We start from the raw sequence: 24,420 nt of genomic DNA on the forward strand, positions 1-24,420 counted from the left end.
TCTTTTGCTAAGAAAGTGTTAACACCTGATGCTAAGTACAAAGGTTAGTACAGAACAAGGAGTTGCCATGCTGCTGCTGTCCTACGTGCCCATGTAAACGGCAGTGCTGCAATCTACACAAACGCTTGCAGAGGAAGACACGGTTTATAAAGGTAGGAGAATACCTCGTAAGGACTACAAAGTCTGTTGTGTGGATGTTGTACTTGCCAAGTCATAGTTTAATGCTTGTTACTGTATATTAGCCATGTGAAACATACTTATTGGTAAACACTATTTCTGATCCTTCCTATTTATTTTAGGTCACATACACATTCCACATACATCACAACTTTCACCATCACTCTTTTCAAAGAGAGTAGAATGAACAATGTTTATGGCCCTCTGAATGCTTTTCTCCTCAGAATTTACAATTATCAACCACCCTGATTTATACATCCGAATTATACATCTGTATATCCTACAAGGAACATTTCTCTTGTCGCTCTCCTACTTGATCTTACTACGACACCGTCTCAAAAAAATCTTTGATACTGAAAACTATTTGCAAACAATATCTAATAACAGGATAACTAATAAATATTCTCTCATCCTGGAAGACTGCCTAAATAATTTTTGTTCATTTGCAATCCCCCAATATATATCAGCTGTGTCAAAGAAGTTATCCAGGATTTCTATCTTTCAGAAACAGCAATACACTTGTTCTCTGTTTATGTGTGGTATTGCAGCTCTGATCCCCTGACATGAACAGAGCAAAAGTGGAAGTAAACAGCAATGTATTTCTAATCCTGGATAACCCCTTTAAGGTGGTTATAAGCATTATATATAAGTAGGTATGTAGTTGAAGAACACTTCAACAAAAGACCATTTCACCAATCCAGCCATACACATTTTAGTTTATTTACTTGATACTTAATTGATTGATTGATTTATTATACATTAATGTGCCCGCCCTAAGGGTCCGTTTACACAGAAAGATTGTATGACAAAGATTTGAAGCCAAAGCCAGGAATGGATTTGGAAAGAGGAGAAATCTCAGGCTTACCTTTATGACCTGATGTCTGTTTATAGTCTGTTCTTGGCTTTGGCTTAAAGTCTTTGGCAGATAATCTTTCTGTGTAAATGGACCCTAATAGTGCTGAAGCCTTCCCGTTGATCCCATAGTGCTGATCCGTCCTGCGGCCGGCTGTTCCATTCATTATATCATTAGAAAGGAGTGGATCAGTGCTATGGGGGCGAGCAGTGCTCCTATTGGACCCTGGAGCACACAATTAACTGCAGCGGAATGGCGATGAGGAGGAAGGTAAGAGACATACCTTCCTCCTCTGTGTCTCTTGTGCAGTAGGGACATATCAACTGGTTAGATTCGTCTCATCTGCTGACAGTTCCCCTTTAACAATTGTTGGCCAGTTATCTCTGCAATTTAACCTACAGCCATGACATTTGGATTGGCCACGGAAAGATTCATATTGCTCATTGGGAAGGGAGATAAATCCAATCTAGACAGACTTCTCCCCTTCAAATGAGCCATTGCTCAGACAGAATTAGTGTAAAATTCTTCAAATTAGGAGGTAATCTGTTATATCTATAAAAACTAGGAATTTGCATTACATACCACAATAGATGCTTAAAGTGTACCTGTTGTTTAAAGTAACTATGCAAGATAAGTTGTCGTGTGTACATGAGGAGTAGCACTATTTCTGGTTAGCATATTACTTACATATAGCATTTTTACTTGTATATGGCCTGGTCTGCAGGCTTCATCTCCAGTTCTGAGTAGTCCCTGAGCTAGAGGGTGGAGTCCACCCTCTATGACTGCTCCCATGTCCTGCACAAACAGAGAGGAAGGGTCCTGCTTTTCAATGTCTCTATGCCATGGCATGGATGCATTATAGAGCAGCAGTGAAAATTACAAGCTTATATATACTCATGCTTCATTCTTTATAGACGTGTATGGGCATCATGTAACATGATCTCCCAGTGAGCTGCTAGTCCACCTTGTCAACACAGATTGAAAATTAGCAGTTATTTGAGGGTGAATAAAAGGTTTAGGAGGAGAAGTTTCTTATATCATCTTGTGCTATTGATTTATGCAAAACATGCTGAATTTATGGTAAAATTTAAAGCCCAGTGTTACTTCATACACAAAGTGTAATTTGTATGCCATATACATGAAATGTCCATGTTTATTTAAAGGTACTACTAACTAAAGTGTCCAAAGGTACCTATCATAGGCTGTAACACAGCCTGGCACTTATGCCTCTCTCCTCCGTGAGCGACTTGCTCAGATAGAAGGGCTCATTTATTTTTTGCCTCTAGTAGATTAATAGTATAGTGCCCAATAGTGTAGCTTTAGTAGGAAATCAAACAGCCACTACAATACTAGAATCTGTCATGTTGACAGTTTTAATGGGTCAAAAGAATAGTATCATAGTATATCATAGTACACAGCTGTGTATAGGACAAGTTAGTCTGAGTCTCTAAACCAGGGTTCCCCGACCTGAGAGCTCTGAGATTAGTTCAATCCAGGTTCCCTGTCTGTAGTTAGCCTGAATTTTTTGAAAAGAAAGCTATGCCAATCTTCTCTTTTATGTTTGGAAACTCGAGTGGAGCTGTTGTCACAAGAACATGTTTGAATGTGTATAACTCTTGCAAACCTTGCTACTTATAGAGGTTTTCCCACTCATCCATATATTCAGGATAGGTATAAAATGTGCGATCAGTGGGGGTCCAACTGCTGGGATGCCCACTGATCATGAGAAGGAACATTCCTTTGAGAATGAGTGGCAGCCATGCAAACACACTGGAACTGGACGGAGGTCAAGACCAGGGTCAATAATCTGTCAACTAAGGGTCCATTTACACAGAAAGATTATCTGCCAAAGATTTGAAGCCAAAGCCTGAAACAGACTATAAATAGAGATCAGGTCATAAAGAAGATTTCTCCTCTTTTCAAATCCATTCTTGGCTTTGGCTTCAAATCATTGACAGATAATCTTTCTGTGTAAATGGACCCTTAGAAACAATATAGAAACAAGCAAGAGCATGGAAAGTGTAATAACCTCAATTCACTAGGGGCACTCAGGAACCTCCATTCTGGGTGGTGGTCCTGGGCAGTCAGTCCCCTTAGCCATCATTTATTTATCACCTATCTTTTGCTTGTAAAACGCAACAACAGAAATACGTTCAATAAAATTTAATGAAAATCATAAATGAATCAGCATAAAGGTGAGACGTACAATGAGGCTACTCTGTATATTTGAAAAACAAGTTAGGCGCAGATACTGTGATCAGTCACCATGAGTAACAATGAAAGCATTCACACAGACAAGTAAACAATGCAGAAAAACGACATATCAGGATTTAGTATCCGTTAGTATAATTACTTCTAGATATATCTGCATGAATTTTTATCACAATGTCTAGTCAGGGCTGGAATAATTCCATGTGCCAGGTAACCAATGTTGATAACATACTGTATACTATATGGACAAAAGTACTGGACACCTATGAGAACTTTTAGGACATCCAGTCCATAGGCATTACCATGGAGGTGACCTCCTTGCAGTTATAACAACCTCCACTCTTTTTGGAAGATTTTCTACACAATTTCAGTGTGTGTTAGTGGTAATTTTTGCCCATCCTGACAATCTGTGGTAACAGACACTGATGTTGGATGAGGGGGCATGGCTCACAATCTCTGCTCTAGTTCATGTTAAATGCCATGGTCAAGGCAGTCAAGTTCTTCCAAGTCAAACTTACCCAACAATTCCTTCAAGGAGCTTGATTTGTGCACTGAGGCACAATTATGCTGGAACTAAGTGCAGAACCCAAACTGTTCCTACAAAGTTCGATGCATAGAGTCAGCAAAGTGTTGGGGACTATATGCACTATGCACCTCAGCATAGTATTGTCTAAATCCAATGTTTAAGAGGTGACAACCGATTTGTACATATAGGCACACATTTATCAAAAGGTGTAAAATATAGACTGGGGGAAACTGCCCACAGCAACCAATCACAGCTCAGCTTTCAGCTCCTGTAAAATGAAATCTGAGCTGAGATTGGTTGCTGTGGGCAGTTTGCACCAGTAAATATTTAGAAGCCTTTGATAAATCTCCCCCATAGTGTATGAATAAAAGAGATATCTAATAGGAGTAGAGGGCATTGGGACATAAGGCATCAACCATGAGAGGATTTATAAACAAGCCTGGTCAGTTGTTTTACATGCAGATTTATTTCCGCTTGTGAGAATACTCAGATGACTGCCTCTTGCTTTAGTATGAATAAGCAACACATCCTTGATCTAAACCTAAAGTAATCCAAATGCCTTTCACCTTACCAATTCACTGTATAGAGGGGACGTGGAGCGATCATGATGCAATTGCTTAAAGGACAGGATGCATGTGTTAAGAACTTGCAGGGCGTACAAGAGATATAAGGTTAACAATCCAAAAAGTGAGGCAGGAGTAATATCCAGGAACTGAATGGAGGTCAATATCAGGATCAATAATGGGACAGCTTAGAAACAATATCAAAATGAGCAAGAGCATGGAAAGGGTAATAGCCTCAATAAGTGGGCATGGCCTCGAAGGCTGACTTCCTTATAACTGGCTGCCAGACAGACAGGAAAGGAAGGCTTTGTAAGACATCAGGACTACATAAGGAAGAATACAGTTGCATTGCAGCTTGTCGGTATATAGTGCTGGAATCATGCAAGGTAACATGGTGAAGAGTATAACCAGGGGAATTTATTAAGACCGATGTATACATATGTTGGTCTTAAATAAAGCTCTGCCCATATACACCCTGCTGATTTACAGCAGCACAGAAATCTATCAATTTCTGCCATGGTTTACACCTGTTTGCCACATCCATCAGGCAAGCAGGGCTTGCGTCAGGGAAAAGGAGCAGAATGTCTGGTTAGTGCAACAATCTGCGCCTTCTCCTTGGCGTACACCAGAACACTCAAATGATAAATCTCCTCCAATAAGTTTACAGATGCTGAGGTTTATAATTCTGAGTTATATCGTGGGCAAGCACTATTATGTTTGAGTCACCAGCCTCTCCCTTCCGCTTCCTATACCATTTTCAGGTGGTCAGCTTTACATAAACACTAGTTGAAAAATACATTTAAATGATATTCAATACATTGACAAGAGCATAGCTGCCTTCAACTCTTCTTCATGTAACTGATTTACACATAAAACTATATAACCACTTTAGAATCCTCCATGGACAAGAAGTGTAGTTCTACAGACAGACGCTTGGCATTTTATCTAGCAGTAATCGCTAATGTGGAACATCCTTCATTTTGCAAACAATAGAATACCTTGTATCATAGGAACGCTGTATACACCTTCCAACCCACAGAAAGGCAGTTTAATTCCTTTATTAAAGCAAATATATATTTTCAATTAAGATGTTTTCTTTAGTTACAGTCTAATTAAAGATGTGATTCCAGGAAACAGATGCAGATTAAGGCTTGGTTCACACTACGTATATTTCAGTCAGTATTGTGGTCCTCATATTGCAACCAAAACAGGAGTGGATTAAAAACACAGAAAGGATCTGGTCACACAATGGTGAAATTGAGTGGATGGCCGCCATATAACAGTAAATAACGGCCATTATTTCAATACAACAGCCGTTGTTTTAAAATAACAGCAAATATTTACCGTTATATGGCGGCCGTCCACTTAATTACAACATTGTGTGATCAGAGCCTTTCTGTGTTTTTAATCCACTCCTGGTTTTGGTTGCAATATGAGGACCACAATACTGACTGAAATATACATAGTGTGAACCAGCCTAAGCCTGAAGATTTTCAAATATGTTTACTGGCCAAATTATTTTTGCTCCCTTCCCTCACGCAGATTAGGACAGACATCCCTCTCTGTAAAAAGACAATGATCAGCTGAAGAAACAATTATCAGCTAATCGTCGCCTTTTAAAAATCATCAGCCACACATCGCTACATTTACTAGTGATGTGCAGCCGAAGGCTGAGCAATGTGTAAAGTAAAATAATAAACTTTACACTAAGGGGGCGAGGTTAGGTGGATCGGTGCACTGATAGCCCTGCCCCCTGTGCACCAAACCACCTAATTTACATATTAATAAAACTGAATAATTAATGAAAATGTCACTGAGGACGATGGTAAGAAAATGACCTTCATTCTCAGTGCTCAAGCACTATGGAAACATAATAGCGGGTCAGAGTGTTCTTACCTGCTGTTAGTTTCCCCTAAAATAGTCAGGGACACGGCATAAAGCCTTATGCACATGATCAAAAAAAATCTATCTGTAAATTAGGAGTAATTACAAATAAAACTGTGGCCCCTTTCATTTCAAGAACATTGTATATTTATAGATGTGTGAGCTGCAAATTAAGAATTTATACCTGCAAACTGCAGTGCAGACAAGCTACTGACGCAACTGAGAAACAGCTACTGATAAGAATGCAATGACTATGGATCTGCACTTGCAGATAGTAAAAACTGATACAATTGTGTGTATTGGGTCTGTTCTAAAGGTGTACAGAAAATACATAGTAAGCAAAACTATGATGAATATTGGGCTGGATTGTAAAACCACATCTCAATTTGTTCTCCACAGGAAGGAAAGATGAAAACAATTCTTCTTCTGATTTGCATGGGAAGCCTCTACAATCAGATTCAATGCCAGGATTTCCAGGTGAGAGACACAGACAGGGTTGCCCTTTGTTATGTTAGAGGTCATTTCTACTAAACAATCTAAGGGTATATTCACACGAACGGACTCGCAGCGAGATTCTCGCTGCGAGTCCGGCAGGTCCTGGCAGTTCCCACACACTACATACTCGCTGTGGTCTGAACGACTGCAGCGAGTATGTAATTCTACCGCCCTTAATCCCTTCTGCTCCCGGCCGGCTCTCCCCCGCTGTAAGCATACATTACCTGTCCTCGCTGCACGGATCCGGCGTCCTCCTCTCCCACCTGGCCAATCAGTGGCTGCGGCAGGGCAACACACTGATTGGTCGGGCGGGAGAGCAGGACGCCGGACCTGTGCAGCGAGGAGAGGTAATGTATGCTTACAGCGGGGGAGCCGGCCAGGAGCAGAAGGGGTTAAGGGCGGTAGAATTACATACTCGCTGTGGTCGTTCAGACCGCAGCGAGTATGTAGTGTGTGGGAACTGCCAGGACCTGCGAGAATCTTCGCTGCGAGTCCGTTTGTGTGAATATACCCTAAACCTTATTAATGGAAAAGTCTTATGTCAGAATATTTGTAAAAAAAATGTATTAAAAAAAATAGGTATTTCCAGATCTGTGGTTTAGTTTAAGAGTTCTCCAAATTATTTAAGTTTTTCTAGTCAGTTTCTATTTTCTAATTGTAAATTTTTAATTTTAGGCGTAGTACATTATTAAGGGACCAGCAATGTTGCTTGAGATGCTTTTAACAGCATTAAAAGATAAAATGTATTTGTTGGAAAAAGTGGTAGCAGCCTCATTCAGGCTAAACACTTTTTTTCCCCAAGAAAATCTTTAGGACGTTAGCTATAATGTGTCAAAATCCTAAGGCCTCATTCACATATTTTTTTAAATATGTCTGCAATTGTGGACAAATTGGGAACCCATTGGTTTCTATGGTCTCATTCACACATCCCCAATATTTGCGGATCTGTGATCTGTGCCACAAAAAAAAAAGGACATGTACTAGTGCGGACCACAATTGCGGGACAGACACAGCAATAGAAGACAATGGGATCCATTTTTTAACAAATTGCGAATCCGTGGGGTCTATTTTTTGCGGATCTTCACTGCTTTATCTCCTCTAGGCAGAAAAGCGAAACAGTATTTGTAAGGGAAAATGGCTGCCAAGCAATCATATGACCTTTTTAGGAGTGGGGAGAGCTAGTACATCTTCTTTTAATTTTATTAACTAGCACTTTACAAATGTTAAGGAACAGCAAAAAAATAAAAAATGAACGATACAGATGTGCACTACAGACTTTTTTGCGGACTGTGGAGTCAAAATAGAGCCAAATTCACATGTCTATCAGCAAAAATCCATTATTGATCTTTAAGAACCCTTGGCAATGCAAGGATCTCAGAAATCAAGTTTGAGAAACCGTATTCAATGTGTGGATTATTCTATAGCAAAATGGAAAACATGACTTAAAAGGAATATAGTGACCAGAAAGTGACCTATTGTTTGAATCATGTTTTCCTGTTAAAAGATGTTTGTTTTTAAATTTCCATTTCATTATATATAATGTAAAAGAATCCTAGAAATAAAGTAGTCCTAATTTTTGCTGCTAGGCTTAAAACTAAGCTCCTGATCCTTCCCCAGCAGTGTCCCCCTTATGATCACAAACAGGAGTACGGTGACACCAATATATAGATAACAGAGGTACACACAATAGCTACTGCTCACAACTTAACCTCCCTCTTCTGTGGAATTAGCCCACTGAGCATGCTCACAAATGTGTCTTAAGCAAAGTAAAGGCTATAGAAATGTTGATTTTATCTATGTCCGAGAAGCTTGCTGTAACGTATATCACTAAATCCTGTTAAAACAGCTTAGGCAAGATAGCAGCCCCATTATAATGAAGTACAAATAACATCTAAAACATAAGAACAAGAAAAAAGAGAATATATAAACAGTATAGAAAAAAGAACATGTTCCAGTATCTGTCTCTAGAAGATACATTCTCTTAAAAAAAACCTCTATCACGTCTTGAAGATGGGTACAGTACATGTAAACAGCTGGAAACTGTAATGGTGCACACCATATTTGGGACTATAATAACTGTGTAAAACTGTAGTTCTTGACTGCCCCCTTCAGCTTCCAAATTTAACTTAATTTTTATTATGTCTTTACTTATATCTACAGGAAAGTGACTGGTCTGGGAAAAATCTCACAAAGATTCCTAAAAGTACTTCAACCAACATTACAAAACTCAATTTGAGTCAAAACAATATTATCTTAGACGCAGAGGATCAAAAAACCCTAATGCGCTATGAAAACTTGACAGGGCTTGATCTGAGTCAGAATAACATTTTGGAGCTGACAGATAGCTATTTTAAAGGACTGTCAAAGATTGAGGTGTTAATTCTCAGAAATAACCACATTACATCTATTGGAGTAATGTCACTTGTTGGACTGGAAAATCTGAGGATTCTGGATCTTAGCATCAATCGAATTACTTACCTACCTGTAAATATTCACATACCATCATTGCAGCTGCAAACATTTTACCTTCAGGACAACAACTTGTCGACCCTGGATATTAAAGAAGCACTAAAGGACCTGAAAACACCACTGCATATAACCCTTAGTGGGAATCCATGGAATTGTGATTGCTCTCTTATTGGTCTATCAATCTGGTTAAATAACAACACAGTCATTCTCGGTAAGCAGATTACATGAAACTATGCATATCTTGAAACCTTAGTCATTATCTCAGTTCAAAGCATAAAAGCCATATGCCAAACAATTTATATGCAATGCCCTCAAGGCCATAGATAGTTGCCATATATAAGCTTAAAGTGTACCTGTATTTTCAAAGAATTTTGAAAACCTCCAGAGTGGTTTAGGGCTTTTCTGCTGTTATTGAGCTCTTAAGTGCACATTGCATTGTTCACAGCTATTTCTTATTCTTTCCCCTTCCGGGGTTGGCAAGGCCTGGGACTGGACATTCTCTTACTTCTCCGACCAATCACAGGGAAGCACCTGCTCACAAGCCCTCCTTCTCTCAGCTATGCCATGACATAGTTAATGCTGGAGTAAAATGCAATGAACAAGCTGACACTGTGCTGTTAGAAGTTTTAAAGTGTCAATGTCGTTATACCTCTCATAATCTAAATTATCAGTAGATGTGAGAAATAGCAAGTTTACAATTACATTCATTATTTTTTTTTAGTTACCATGGAAAACACAGCACTTCCTGTTTTCTGACAGTTTTTTTCTCAAAAAACAGGAAGTCCTGTGTATCCCAGGTCATCTGAGCACTCACAGAGAAGGCAGTCATGTGATTGATTGACACAGTGAGCCGTGTACTGTACCTCTCTGTACTGCCCAGAATTCCTGTGTTTAGTTTCTTTTTTTTTAACCAGCACAAGTCTAAAAATCTGCCTTCAGTATAGATGGCATGTTGTAGGTAGAAGGGGGTTATTGATGCGCTGGGTTTGCAAGGTGCTATGTGAGTTGAAAAGAAATAAACTGCTGCAAAACCACAGCGAAGAAGAGCATCCCTGGTCTAAGTAGTGAACAGCTGATAATATTGACGACTAAACAACAACAGAGAGGATCACAGAAAGGAAGGGATACATTAAAAAAGCAGCCCAAATCTGAGCAGTCAGCTGCTGATGATAATGATGATGACAAAAGTGAGGAGGAGAAGGAGATTACATAAAAAAACTGCTGTCCAGAACTGAGTGGTAAGAGATGGGAGGAAAGCTACTTACCCTGATTCAGGAGATATAGCTCTCATTTAAATTTGTCCCTCTGTCACTGAGATATAGGCTTTAAAAGTTTTACACAAATTAGGGAGCTAAAGCCTATGGTATGTTACCCTGGGCTGAATGTTACTGGGCTTCTGCAGCCAAGGAGAATGACTCATGGAATATCTCTTAATTTGCATAAAACTTCTAAGGCTTATATCTAAGGGCTGGAGAAACAGACTGAAATTAGAGTTAGGGCCCTATTCCACAGTAACAATAATCGGCCGGATCGGCCCCATTTGGCCCGATTCGGCCGACTATCATTCGGTGAAATAGAGAGAACGATCAGCCGATGATCGTGTCATCGGCTGATCGTTCATTTAGGGCCAGACCTAAAATCATCGTTCCCCCACCGTGCATCGCTACGGTTGAATAGCGGTGCGCGGCGGGCGACCGACGATTTTGACAGCAGCAGCATCATCATACATTACCTGCTGGTCTTCTCCGTGCTCTCTTCATCCCAGGGTCCCGCGCTCTCTATCTTCTGAATGGCCAGTCAGCGCTCAGCCAATCACAGGCCGGGACCGTGTGTGGCCTGTCAGCTGACCAGCCATTCAGAAGATCCTGGGATGAATACAGCGGGGAGAAGACCTGAAGGTAATGTATTACTGCTGCTGCAAGGACATCGGTAACAATATCCTTGCAGCCCTCGCTCAACGATCATCGGGCCGTGGAATAGGCCCAGTAAACGAGCGGCGATCTAGATCTAGGCGATCCACTCCTGGTTTTGGTTGCAATATTAGGACCACAATACTGACTGAAATATACGTAGTGTGAACCCAGCCTTAGGGTGCCTTAACACCTACCGTATCGCAGTAGAAAATCCGCTGCGGATCCGCAGCGGATTTAACTAAATGAATGAGCACAGCACTAAATCCGCACTTACAAATCTGCTGCGGATCCGCAGCGGATTTGACAGTGCGTATTTAATGCTGTGTTCATTTAGTTTAGTTTCATTTAGTTAAATCCGCTGCGGATCTGCTGCGGATCCGCAGAGGATTTTCTACTGCGATACGGTAGGTGTGAAGGCACCCTTAAAGTGTATTTGAGCACCCCATTTCAGAAACTGCACCCCCCACACTCTGCAAAAGCACATCCAGAAAGTGTTTTAACCCTTTAGGGGAGTCACAGAAATAAAAGCTAAGTGTGTAAGAAATTTGAGAATTTTCATTTTCTGTGCAGAGATTTTATTGTAATCCAATATCTTTCAAAATTATAAACCTATTACCAGAGAAATGCACCCCAATATTTATTGCCCCATTTCTGCAGTTTATAGAAATACCCCATATGTGGCCCTATTGCGTAGTTTGACGCAACCACAAGCCTCAGATATAAAGGAGCGTCTAGTGAATTTCAACGCCTCCGTTATATTTGGTCATTTTTGACTGTACCACTTCAGGTTGGCAGAGGCTCTGGGGGTGTCAAAACATAAAGGGCCACGTCACATTTACAGAGACGTCGTGCTGCTAAAACACTGGAAACCCCCCACAACTGACCCCATTCTGGAAACTACACCCCTCAAGGAATCTAACAAGGGGTGCAGTGAGGATATGGACCCCACTGGTGATGGGCACAAGTGTGGAACAATGTGACGTGAAAAGGAAAATTTTCATTCTTTCACTTTCACAGCACAAATGTGCCCGTCATCAAGGGGTCCATATCCTCACTGCACCTCTTGTTAGATTCCTTGAGGGGTGTAGTTTCCAGAATGGGGTCACTTGTGGGGGGTTTCCACTGTCTTGGCAGCACGAGGGCTCTGTAAATGCAACATGGCGTTCATCATCCATTTTAGCCAAATCCAGCCTCCAAAATCCAAATGGCACTCCTTCCCTTCAGAGGCTTGCCCTGCGCCCACATGGCGCTTTATGTCCACATGTGGAGTATTTACGGACTCGGGGGAAATTTCTCTACACATTTTGTGTGTTTTTTTTAATCTTTTAACCCCTTGTGAAAATGAAAAAATCAAGGCTAGACTAACATTATAGTGTAAAAAAATTAATATTTATTTTCACGCCACATTGTTCCACATTTGTGCCCGTCACCAGTGGGGTCTATATGCTCACTACACCCCTTGTTACATTCCCTGAGGGGTGTAGTTTCCATAATGGGGCCACTTGTGGGAGTTTCAACTGTCTTGGCAACACAGGGGCCTTTTAAATGCAACATGGCCCCTCGAAATCCATTCCAGCCAAATCCAGCCTCCAAAAGCCAAATAGCGCTCCTTCTCTTTGGAGGCTTAACCTGCACCCGCATGGCGCTTTATGTCCACATGTGGGGTATTTCTGTACTCAGGGGAAATTGCTCTACACATTTTGTGTTTTTTTTTTTATCTTTTAAACCCTTTTTAAAATGAAAAAATCAAAACAAGATCAATGATTTAGTGTAAAAATTTAAAACTTTTTACACTAAATCTTGGTCTAGCCTTGATTTTTTTCCATTTCCACAAGGCGTTAAAAAAAGAAATGAACGCAACACGTGTAGGGTAATTTCCCCTGAGTACGAAAATACCCCACATGTGGACATAATGTGCCATATGGGCACAGGGCAAGCCACTAAAGGGACAGAGAGCCGTTCAGAGGCTGGAATGGAGGATGGAGGATGGAGGCCATGTTGCAATTACAAAGCTCCTGTGCTGCCAGGACAGTAGAAATACCATTTTTTTCATTTTCACGGCACAAATGTGTCCATCACCAGTGGGCCATATCCCCTCTGCACCCCTTGTTAGATTCCTTATGGGGTGTAGTTTCCAGAATGGGGTCACTTGTGGGGGGTTTCTACTGTCCTGGCAGCACAGAGGCTTTGTAATTGGGGAAAAGGGACATTTTTTTAATTTATTTGGGGTATTAGGCCAATTATTAGTTTATAAGGTTAAAAATGAAAGGTGTCCATCAAATTCAACCTGTGTTGATCCAGAGGAAGGCAAAAAACCCTCGTGATGCAGACAGTAGCCTCATCACAGGGAAAAAATTCCTTCCCGACTCCATAATGGCGATCAGAATAATTCCTGGATCAACGTGACCCCTGAAATAGGAATAAGGGAAAGGATTTAGAAAATGTAGAACTCCGATGACGTGTGGTACACCTTTAAGCGATCCTGTATGCAGAGGCCGGGGTGATCAGGACAGGTGTCACACTGGAAAATGGTGTCCTTCCTGATCCCCCTGTTACGCCACACTCTGCACTTCTTCTGGGGTCTCCTGTTTTCCAGTGTGGGGGACGTCACCTGGAAAATGTTGCCCTGGTGCGTTACGGGGTTCTTGATATCCAGAAGCGCTGGGTCCGCTCCATGGCTGCTAAATATTAGGGCTTTATTTCTGCTTCTGATACTTTCGGATCGTGCTGCAAGCTACAGTAGCTCGGGCAGCGAGGGACCAGAAGAGGGGGTGCTGGTATAAAAGTACAGGTGGTAACCTTTATCCATCCGTCCGTGTCATAGACTCCATCCTACGCATGGGCAGATTTTGCCCTCTGTCCAAAGAATGAACACGTTCATTCTTTGGATGGACGATAGAATCCACCCGTGCATAGAATGGAGTCTATGACACGGGGGGAGACGCCCGCACGCCCGCATCAGTCCGGCAACGGGTGCCAGCTGCGGAATGCACAAAGGGTTATCCTTCGCCATTTCGCAGTGTGCACGTACCCTAAATCTGTAAGTGTACCCTGAGGTACTCTCACAGAGTTTGTAGAATTTCACGCCATACCGTGATCTTTTATTGAGACGTGTCTGGGGGGCAGCGTACGCTACGCTACCCCCAGACACGTCACTGGATGATGAGGATGAAGATGAATAGAGGAAAGAAGGATCCCCCCATTCATCCTCACTGGCTGTTTCGGTGTCGGAGGCAATAATTACGTATGCGTCCTCCACCGACACCGACGAAGAAGAGGACGCGATCGGGACCCGGAAGACGCAATTGGGATGCTGGATCAGGTGAGTATGTGCCAATACCTGCTCTGAACACCTCAGCTACCTAGCTGAGGTGTCCACAGCAGGTATTTAACCCTTTCTTGGGCAACTTATATCGCCATGATCGGCCGGTCCCAGCCGGCCGTTCACGGCGATCAGGACGTGACACCATGGCCACCATTACTTTTAACAGTAACGGCGGTCGATGCCGTTTTCGGACAGCACCGACCGCCAAAGCTGCAGATTGCCACTATTGGCTGATCTGAATTGATCAGCCAATAGTGGCGATCGTCAACATGGGAGGGGTTAACCACCCCCCCGTGCCGACAAGCTATGATGTGTACACACAGCGATCGGGGAAACCGTGGGTGTAAATGTACGCCCGTTTGCGTTAAGGCACGGACTTCGGGGGCATACATTTACGCCCGCGGTCGTTAAGGGGTTAAAAATGTCTATATGAAACTTTACTCTCAATATAATTTGTTTACAGAGTTCCTTTATATGTTACTCGCAGTCCAATTTTATATTATTATTATGTTTACTTTCTTGCAGAAAATGACAACACTACTATGTGTGCAACACCAAAGAACATGATAAACTACACTATAACAGTAATGAATACAGCACCAGCAGACGTATTAAGCTGTGTAGGCAGCAGTGACATTCCATCAACCACACCATCAATCTCCATATCGGACAACTCTACAGCTCCCCTCAATGGAACCAACACCACTTCTAGCAAAGGTATGCTAATTATTACGTTACTTTTTCAAAGTATATTTTACACTTTTTCAATGTGTATAAACAAAAACTATAAGGGTAGCTTCACACGTACCGCATCCGCAGCGGATTTCCCGCTGCGAGTTTGCAGCGAAATCCACTGCGGATCCTGGTAGTGTGAAGGTCTATGGATTACATATGCGCAGCAGAATTTTCATTCCACTGCGCATATGTAAGCCGACCCCTTTAACCTCCCCGCCCTCAGCATACATTACCTGCTCGGCACCACAGCTGTGTGTGAGGTTCCTGGCTCCCCTTGGTCCCCATCATCCAATGCACGGCAGCACCGATTGGCTGATGGGGAGTGAGGGGAGCCGGGAGCTTCACATACAGCCACGGTGCCGAGCAGGCAGGGGCGTAGCTAATGTCTCTTGGGCCCTGGTGCAAGAGGTCAACTTGGGCCCCCCCTTTCTCGATGCTATTGATATATATATATATATATATATATCTCAAGACTGATATTACCAATAATAGCAGTATACAGGAAATATTATCACCATACCTATTACCGCCATACTGTTACTAAACAAATCCTGTTTACTGTGACCAAAATTGCCAATATTACTAGTACACAAGGGGAAATATTACCGCCACACCACAACCATCACCACCATAATGTTACTGACCAAATCCAGTATACTAAATCCAATAAAACACAGTACCAGATAACAAGTAACAAATAATACCACCACATACTAACTAACACCACCATATACTGACTAACACCACCGCTGCTACTGAATATAATCCTCTGTACATAGACCAATATCAATTCATACAGTCATATAGAGGTGGACGCACTGTACACAGGCTCTATACACCATATATATTACAGTACAGTTATATCAAGTGACTCCCAGGGGACGTCTTCTCTGATCAGAGTTCTTCCCTTTTTTATCTTCTCCATCTGCCCTGGGCCATTATGAGAACTTCTACGAGCCACGAATCCACAGAATCTGCCAAACATATTAGGCTCCTCACACTGACACCATCCTCATCTCTCTACACACTGTACTGTCCCCTTTACACCCTTATTTATTAGGTAGCCCTGACACTATGTGACCCCCCTTACAGTACATGCCCCCCTCTGTGCATGCCCTATTGTATACACCCCCCATGTAGTCCACCTTATAGATGCCCCCCCAATGTTTACCCCTTATAGATGGCCCCCCTGTGTTGTCCCTCTTATAGATGCCCCCATGTTATCCCCCATATAGATGCCCCCCCCCATTTTATCCCCCTTATAGATGCCCCCCATGTTGTCCCCTCCTCCTGCCCCTTCATCACCATACTACTACCCCTTTCATCCTCCTGCCCTCCATCATCATACTACTACCCCTTCATCCTCCTGCCCTTTCATAATCATACTACAAACACCTCCATCATAATACTACCACCCCCTTCATCCTCCTGCCCTTTCATCATCATACCACTACACCCTTCATCATCCTCTTGTTCCTTAATTATACCACTACACCCCTCATCATCCTCTTGTTCCTTCATCATTATACCACTACACCCCCCATAGTCTTCTTGTTTCTTCATCATCATACCACTATACCACCCATCATCCTCTTGTTCCTTAATCATCATACCACTACACCCCTCATCATCCTCTTGTTCCATCATCATCATACCACTACACCACCCCTCATCATCCTCTTGTTCCATCATCATCATACCACTACACCCCTCATCATCCTCTTGTTCCATCATCATACCACTACACCCTCATCATCCTCTTGTTCCATCATCATACCACTACACCACCCTCATCATCCTCTTGTTCCATCATCATACCACTTCACCCTTCATCATCATCTTGTTCCCTCATCATCATCATCATACCAATACACCCCTCATCATCCCCTTGTTCCATCATCATAACACTACCACTTTCATAATCATACTACAAACACCTCCATCACAATACTACCACCTCCTTCATCCTCCTGCCCTTTCATCATCATACCACTACACCCTTCATCATCCTCTTGTTCCTTAATCATCATACCACTACACTACCCCTCATCATCCTCTTGTTCCATCATCATACAACTACACCCCTCATCATCCTCTTGTTCCATTATACCACTACACCCCATCATCCTCTTGTTCCTTCATCATCATACCACTACACCACCCCTCATCATCCTCTTGTTCCTTAGTCATCATACCACTACACCAATCATCATCCTCTTGTTCCATCATACCACTACACCCCTCATGATCCTCTTGTTCCATCATCATACCACTACACCACCCCTCATCATCATCATGTTCCCTTATCATCATACCACTACACCCCTCATCATCCTCTTGTTCCATCATCATACCACTACACCCCTCATCATCCTCTTGTTCCATCATTATCATACCACTACACTCCTCATCATCCTCTCGTTCCATCATGATCATACCACTACACCCCTCATTATCCTCTTGTTCCTTCATCATCATACGACTAAACCCCCATCATCCTCTTGTTCCATCATCATACCACTACACCCCCATCATCCTCTTGTTCCATCATCATACCACTACACCACCCCTGATCATCCTCTTGTTCCATCATCATCATACCACTACACCCCTCATCCTCATCATACGACTACACCCCCATCATCCTCTTGTTCCATCATCATACCACTACACTCCCATCATCCTCTTGTTCCATCATCATCATACCACTACACCCCCATCATCCTCTTGTTCCATCATCATACCACTACACCCTCATCATCCTCTTGTTCCATCATCATACGACTACATCCCTCATCATCCTCTTGTTCCATCATCATCATACCACTACACCTCTCATTATCCTCTTGTTCCTTCATCATCATACGACTACACCCCCCATAATCCTCTTGTTCCTTCATCATCATACCACAACACCCCTCATCATCTTCTTGTTCCATCATCATCATACCACTACACCCCCATCATCCTCCTGCCCTTCCATCATCATACCACTACACCCCCCATCATGCCCTTTAAAACAAAAAAATCTATACTCACCTGAATGGTTTTTCTAGTCCTCTAGTCACGCGCTGGCAGGTTTCCCGTGGCGGGGGGCGGGGCTTCCCGCGGAGGAAGCGGAGCTTCGCAGGACCTGGATTTTTGCCTACGTGATGCTCCCAGCCCCGCAAGTCAGCCGGGGGCCCGTCACAGCCTGCCTCTTGTGATCGCAAGCAAAACATTGCTTGCGGTCACAAGAGGGAGTGGAGCAGTACAGTAGCAAGGGGGGTAGCGGCCCGGTCACGGCGGCGGCCGCTGCGACCGTGGTAGCTACGCCACTGCGAGCAGGTAATGTATGCTGAGGGCAGCGGGTGGTTAAAGGGGTTGGCTTACATATCCGCAGCGTCATGAAAATTCTGCTGCGCATATGTAACCCATAGACCTTTACACTACCAGGATCTGCAGCGGATTTCACTGCAAACTCGCATCCGGTATGTGTGACGCTACCCTAATGATACATTATATGCAAAAGATATCAATAGTATATCAACATTTCCTAGTTTGCTCAAGAGACTTAATTAGCAAGGCACATTATGTATGTATATATATATATATATATATATATATATATATATATATATATATACATACATACATACACGCACACACACACACACTCAAAATAAGGGGAGATAACTGTCAGCTGAACTTTTGTTCACCCTCAATACAATTGTCAGCTGCCTGGACACTTAATACTAACAGCAGTCCAGTGCAGTAGGAGAAGGAAAGCAGCACCAGGGTTCCTGCACGATGATGTCCTCCCTCTCCAGGTATCCAGTGTGTTTCCTACGCAGCTGAGTGCGACAACAGTCTGGAGAGGGAGGACGTCACCGTGCAGGAGCTCCAGGGCTGCTCTCCTTCTCCACTGGACTGCTGTTAGTATGAAGGGTATTAAGGGATGCTGCTGAAAATTCTTTTGAGTGTGACCCAAAGCTCTGTGCACAGTAAAGTCCTCAAGAAGCCAGCCTCTAACCTATGCCGCTGACCATGCCGGCTGCCTGGAGAAGGGCTCTTAGAGCTGCTTAGCCGGAGGAGGTGTTCCCCGCAGCGGGGGGCCCGGGGTAAGTGTGAGCTAGATGCTGCCTGATGTGAGGTGTGGAGGGCGGGCCGAAATTGGACCTAAATTTGCCTGGCAGGAAGCTCCTCCCTGGCTGCTGCCTGCCCAGTAAGTATCATTACCTACTGCTAGTGCAAAGGAGGTAAGCAGTCATGCTTCTGCATCACCACTTAACTCTTTACACTCTATGGGCCAGACACTCTGCATCTGACCCATGAAGTGCAAAAACCAATTACACACATTTACATTGTTCCCTATGGGAACACACATCTTGGTCCTCAAATTGCTTGGTTTTGTAACGGCCTTCCAGAGCTGATTGTGTCCAAGAACAGAGGTATTAATATGTGTGTGTGTACTGCTTATACAGTATGTATGGAGTGTATTTACTGTTCTGTTTAACATTACATGTTGTGACTGTGGTGACTGAAACCCCAATGCACACAAAAGAAAAATAAAAGGGTTCTATCCACTCAGCTTCCTCAAAAAACAAACTTTAGGGGCTTTTCAGCCAAAACAGACTGTTGAACTCTTCACAGGATAGCTCATCAGTCGTTGATCAATGAGGTGCCCACACCCGACTCCCGCACAGATCAGCTGTTCCGTGCATGCAGGGTCAGGAGTAGTTTGTCTCAATTTAGTGTTTAGCTGTGATGACTTGTAACTACAGCTCAGCTTAGCTTCTATTCAAGTAAATAGGAGGGGAGCTGCAGTTACAGACAGTTACCACTGCAATTGTAACTGCTAGCATTTTTCTTTTACTTTTCTCCTAAAATCTGGGTGTGCACAGAAAGAACCGTAAACTTGCAGTATTTAAAGATATTAGGATTCACACCTTCATTCTATTCTGCTTACGTTAGTTTTTTTATTCCTGAAAATCTATCAATCTGAGTAATAATCTAGAATGGACTTCACTGTTAATTCACAGTTCAGTCAGGACACACTTTGTCAATTCCTATCTTCTCTTTGTGAGAACATGTTTGTCAAATCAACCCAGCCTCTTCTTTATATAGCTGCAATAAAGATAAGGAAAGCAGGGAGCAGTTCACAGGTTTATTGATTCTCCACAAAGGGTAGGGAAGGAAACTGACACAGACTTAAAGTGACACTGTCACCCCCCCATTTGCATTCTGACTGCTCTTACAGCTTTTATTACTTATTATATATCACACCTCATGGTGCTTGTTCTGGTAAAAAGTTGTTTCTATCACCTGTGGATTGGTATATGTGGGCGGGGCTTCGCTGCCTTTGTGCCACATCGCTCCGCCCCTAGCGCCACTTAGCCATGCCCCCATTCATGGTGTCACCGCCGCCCTGCCCCCTCAGCGGCCATTGGTGTGGGACAATCTAGGGGGTGGAGTCTAGAGCTTTAGGCTGGCCCTTCCAATGGTTGCTGAGGGGGCGGGGCCTATGTGACGACGATGTCACGGATGGGGGCAGGGCTAAGTGACGCTGGGGGCGGAGCGATGTGGCACAAAGACAGCGAGGCCCCATCCACATATACCAATCCACAGGTGATAAAAACAACTTTTTACCAGAACAAGCACCATGAGGTGTGATATAAAATAAGTAATGAAAGCTGTAACATTTACCCTTTACACCTGTGGAGAGCAGTCAAAATGCAAAAAGGGGGTGACAGTGTCACTTTAAAGGGCTTACTGCGTCACCACTAAATGGCCAGCTGGTCATAGAAAGTTTCTATGTTAGCCTAAATTTAAATCAAGTTAGAGCTGAAAGTCGCTGGTGTACAGTAAATTGGGACAGACTTTGATAGACTGAATGTCAGGGCTATTTTCCAAAAAATATATAGAACTCCCCTGAGTGGAAAGCTATTTCTAAGAACATTTGGTAACTTTTCCCCGAAATCACTATCTATATAAACCCCGTAACACTCAGGTAACCACATCTATATCCATATTAACGGCAGGTGGTAGCTGTGAGTGTAACCCCCTTGGATCAGGAAAGGGAAACCTGCGGCACTCCAGTTGTTGCAATACTACAATTCCCATGACGCCCCGGACAGCGAAAACCACAGCTTTATCTGTCGAGACAAGATGGGAACTGTAGTTCTGAAACAGCTGGAGGGCCGCGGGTTCCCCTTCCCTGTCCTAGATACTGTGGTCAATAGTAAATGCATCACCTAAGCCTTCTAAAAGGCTCAGTGACTGCCATGTAAGTTCATCACTGTGGCCAGTGCCCACATCAGGAAATCTTGCTGCACCTGTACCGCTATTAGTATCTATGGCACAGGTGATCTATTCCAGTACAGAGTTTAGCACTCTTAGGCTATGTTCACACTACGTAAAACTACGGCCGTAGTTCTCGCCGCAGAACTACGGCCGTAGTTTTGCAGGGTAGAACATAACCTTACTTTCAATGGGATCCCGGCCGGAGCATACAAACATCGTATACGCTCCGGCCGGGATCTATGCGGCGTCGCAAATAACTGACAGGTCAGTTTTCTGCAGCCGGAAAACATAGCCTAATCGCTGCGTATTTATCGCACAAAACTCGCATGAAACTCGCACGAAAGTAGCTGCGTTTTTTGTGGTGTTAAACTCTCCTGTGAAAATCATGTGAAAATCAAAACTCGCATGTAAAAATCGCACCAAACACACATCAAAATCACACCAAATACGCAGCGAGAATACACATACATTGACTTTATAGCAATCAGTATCACTGTGTATTTATGTGCGAGAAACTCGTAGAGATAAATACGCAGCGATACGGTATGAGTGAAGGAACCCTAAGGGCCCTATTACACGGAGCAGTAATCTGCTAAATCGACTGATCGTGCCATTTTGTCCGGACCTAAAATCATTGGCCACGACCACGCATGGCTACATGTAATAGCGATGCCTGCCTGGCAGATGAGGACTGCGTAAAAAAAACAAAAAAACAACTTATACACACCTCTCCACACTCCCTGATGTCCTTCAGCTCGCTCCCCGCAGCATCAGTCAGCTGCTCAGCCAAACACTGCCCGCAGCACTGTCCTGGTGATTGGCTAAGCGGCCTATCACTTCAGAGACTGCGGGGAGCAGGCTGAAGCTAGCAGGACTTTAGCGAACGCAGAGATGTATGTATAGTTGACAAATTTTGCATGATTATCGGGCTGTATATGGGCTTTATACCGGAGAAAAACGAGTTTAATAAACCGGGCGCGTGACAGGAAGAGAGTCGGGGAGGTAGTCATCTGGGCAGCTCCCCGCTCGTCACTAATTGCCGCTCCCGACCTATCAGCTTCTGCAGCAGGCACGGTCGGTACGTGCCGCGGCTGCTGCAGGAGCGTTAATACAGCTCTCCAGGGAACCATATCAGCCCAATTGGGCTGATTGGTTCCCTTTAAGCAGCTTACCACCACTTTCTTGACACTTGAGAGGAAAAGGAGCAATTTTATGTTTAATTTCAAGTTCTAGAATCAAGTAATGGTGCGTTTACACAGAGCGATAGTTCGGCCAATCGAACGATTAACAATTTGGAAATAACTATGTGTTTAGGGTGAATCGGTGAAAGACTGTTTACATGAAGCGATCTGCAAATTTTCAGTGAACGACCAATGACGATTGGTTGAAAGATCAAAATTAACGATTTCTCGCTCGTCGCTTGATCGTTCACTGTGTTTACACCAGCCGATTATCGCTCAAATGTGATCAGTATCGTGAAAATTCAAACAATAATCGTTCCATGTAAATGCAGCATAACACAAAAGCATCAATTACTTTATCATCCTTTAACAATATGCAGCTGCAGCTCTTTGCAAGCTGATAGATTCCCTTGAAAGGCACTGATGGCAAATTAGTCTATGTACTTAAGTTCAGCTATAAAGATTGTCTCACACCTCACTCACACCTTTAGCTGCTGACAGCTAAAAATATTTACTAGATTTAGATTTTTTTTCTTTTAATCTTTATTGCTGTGCTTTTTTTCCCCATCAACAGGTAACAGCTGGACATTCCTGGTTGGAGTAATAGTTGTTGGGCTGGTCACATCATTGCTGATATTAGTTGCAGTGAAATTCCCGAGATGGTATGACTTCATTCTCAGCTATAATCACCATCGTCTCAAGGAAGAAGAACCTTACATGTTTGAGGAGGAGTTCAATGTAGACTTTGACATGGGCACCAATGACAAAAGTCGAGATGATGACACTGTTGTGGTCTTTGAGCAAACGCATTCATTTGTTCCAGAAGAAGATGGGTTTATAGAAGACAAATACATCGATGAAAATGATATAACAGAGTTAAATTAAATAGTAAAAGACTTTTTTTTCCTTTTTAGGGACTATAAATAATGTATGAAATCTATCAATTACCTACATTAAGTTACCTGACATCTAGGTAATAGGGAGAGCAAGTGCCAAGAGTATCTGCCATAGGGAGGGGTTTTCCTATTGTTTTATGCTTCTGTGACTACAGCCCCTCTATAATACCAGAGGCTGGTCTATGTACTATGAAGAAGCGGAAAACTGTCACAGGATGCATCGTTTTCTAAGGTTTTAAAGGAGACTCAAAAAACCATTAACAAATATGTAGAACCCCAGGTTTTTTTTTATATTCTCTTAGAACCCTACGTTTCTCAATTGACTTATTTAAATAGTCGAACGGCTTTCTGAATGTAATATTATTTAAAAATGTAATGTAACATTACCAGTCTCAAAAATGTCACCATTCCAAATGTTTTCAAACTGCGTGGGAGCGGCATATTATATGTCTGATACACCAGGCCTTTTTGCCTAGAAAATGCTACAAACCTCCCCCCCATCAGAAGTAAGGCACCAGGAAACAGTACTTTAGCAGTCCAACAATGGAGGAGAGGAGAAGCAGAGTGTAGACACATCTGATTATAAAACTGTACATAATGCAGTCTCTAAAGCTGTCAGCTCATAAAGAAAACAGCATTTAACCATAATGGACATTTATTGGGTACAACTTTTAGCAGACAAATGACGGACCACTATAATCTGGAAGTAAGCTGGTCGTGTTTGAAATTTTTGCTATAATCAGAAGTAACATATTTTGTTCAGGAAAGATTTGTCATCTATTAAGGTTTACTTTAAGAGCATGTTCCTGAAAAGACTGTTTGTCCTTAGTCCAAGGTCATTGAATATGTGTGACTGAAAGATTGAATGACTGTACTGCCTAATAAGGACTAAAAGATGCCTATGGCTGTA

At 42.8% G+C, this 24,420-nt stretch overlaps 2 protein-coding genes across 2 annotated transcripts in view; one reads left to right on the top strand and one right to left on the bottom strand.

Annotated features, from left to right (window-relative positions):
* On the top strand, positions 1–24,152 carry LRRC19 (leucine rich repeat containing 19). Its single transcript, XM_069961994.1, has 5 exons — positions 1–152; positions 6,614–6,691; positions 8,870–9,389; positions 14,942–15,133; positions 23,189–24,152. The coding sequence occupies exons 2-5, from the start codon at positions 6,623–6,625 to the stop codon at positions 23,497–23,499; spliced, it is 1,092 nt and encodes a 363-aa protein (XP_069818095.1). The 5' UTR covers positions 1–152; positions 6,614–6,622; the 3' UTR covers positions 23,500–24,152.
* IFT74 (intraflagellar transport 74) overlaps positions 1–24,420 on the bottom strand; it is a 92,150-nt gene that overhangs the window by 45,219 nt on the left and 22,511 nt on the right. The window lies entirely within an intron of this gene.

Source organism: Dendropsophus ebraccatus, chromosome 3, assembly GCF_027789765.1.
Source record: "Dendropsophus ebraccatus isolate aDenEbr1 chromosome 3, aDenEbr1.pat, whole genome shotgun sequence".
In the NCBI taxonomy this organism is placed as follows: domain Eukaryota; kingdom Metazoa; phylum Chordata; class Amphibia; order Anura; family Hylidae; genus Dendropsophus; species Dendropsophus ebraccatus.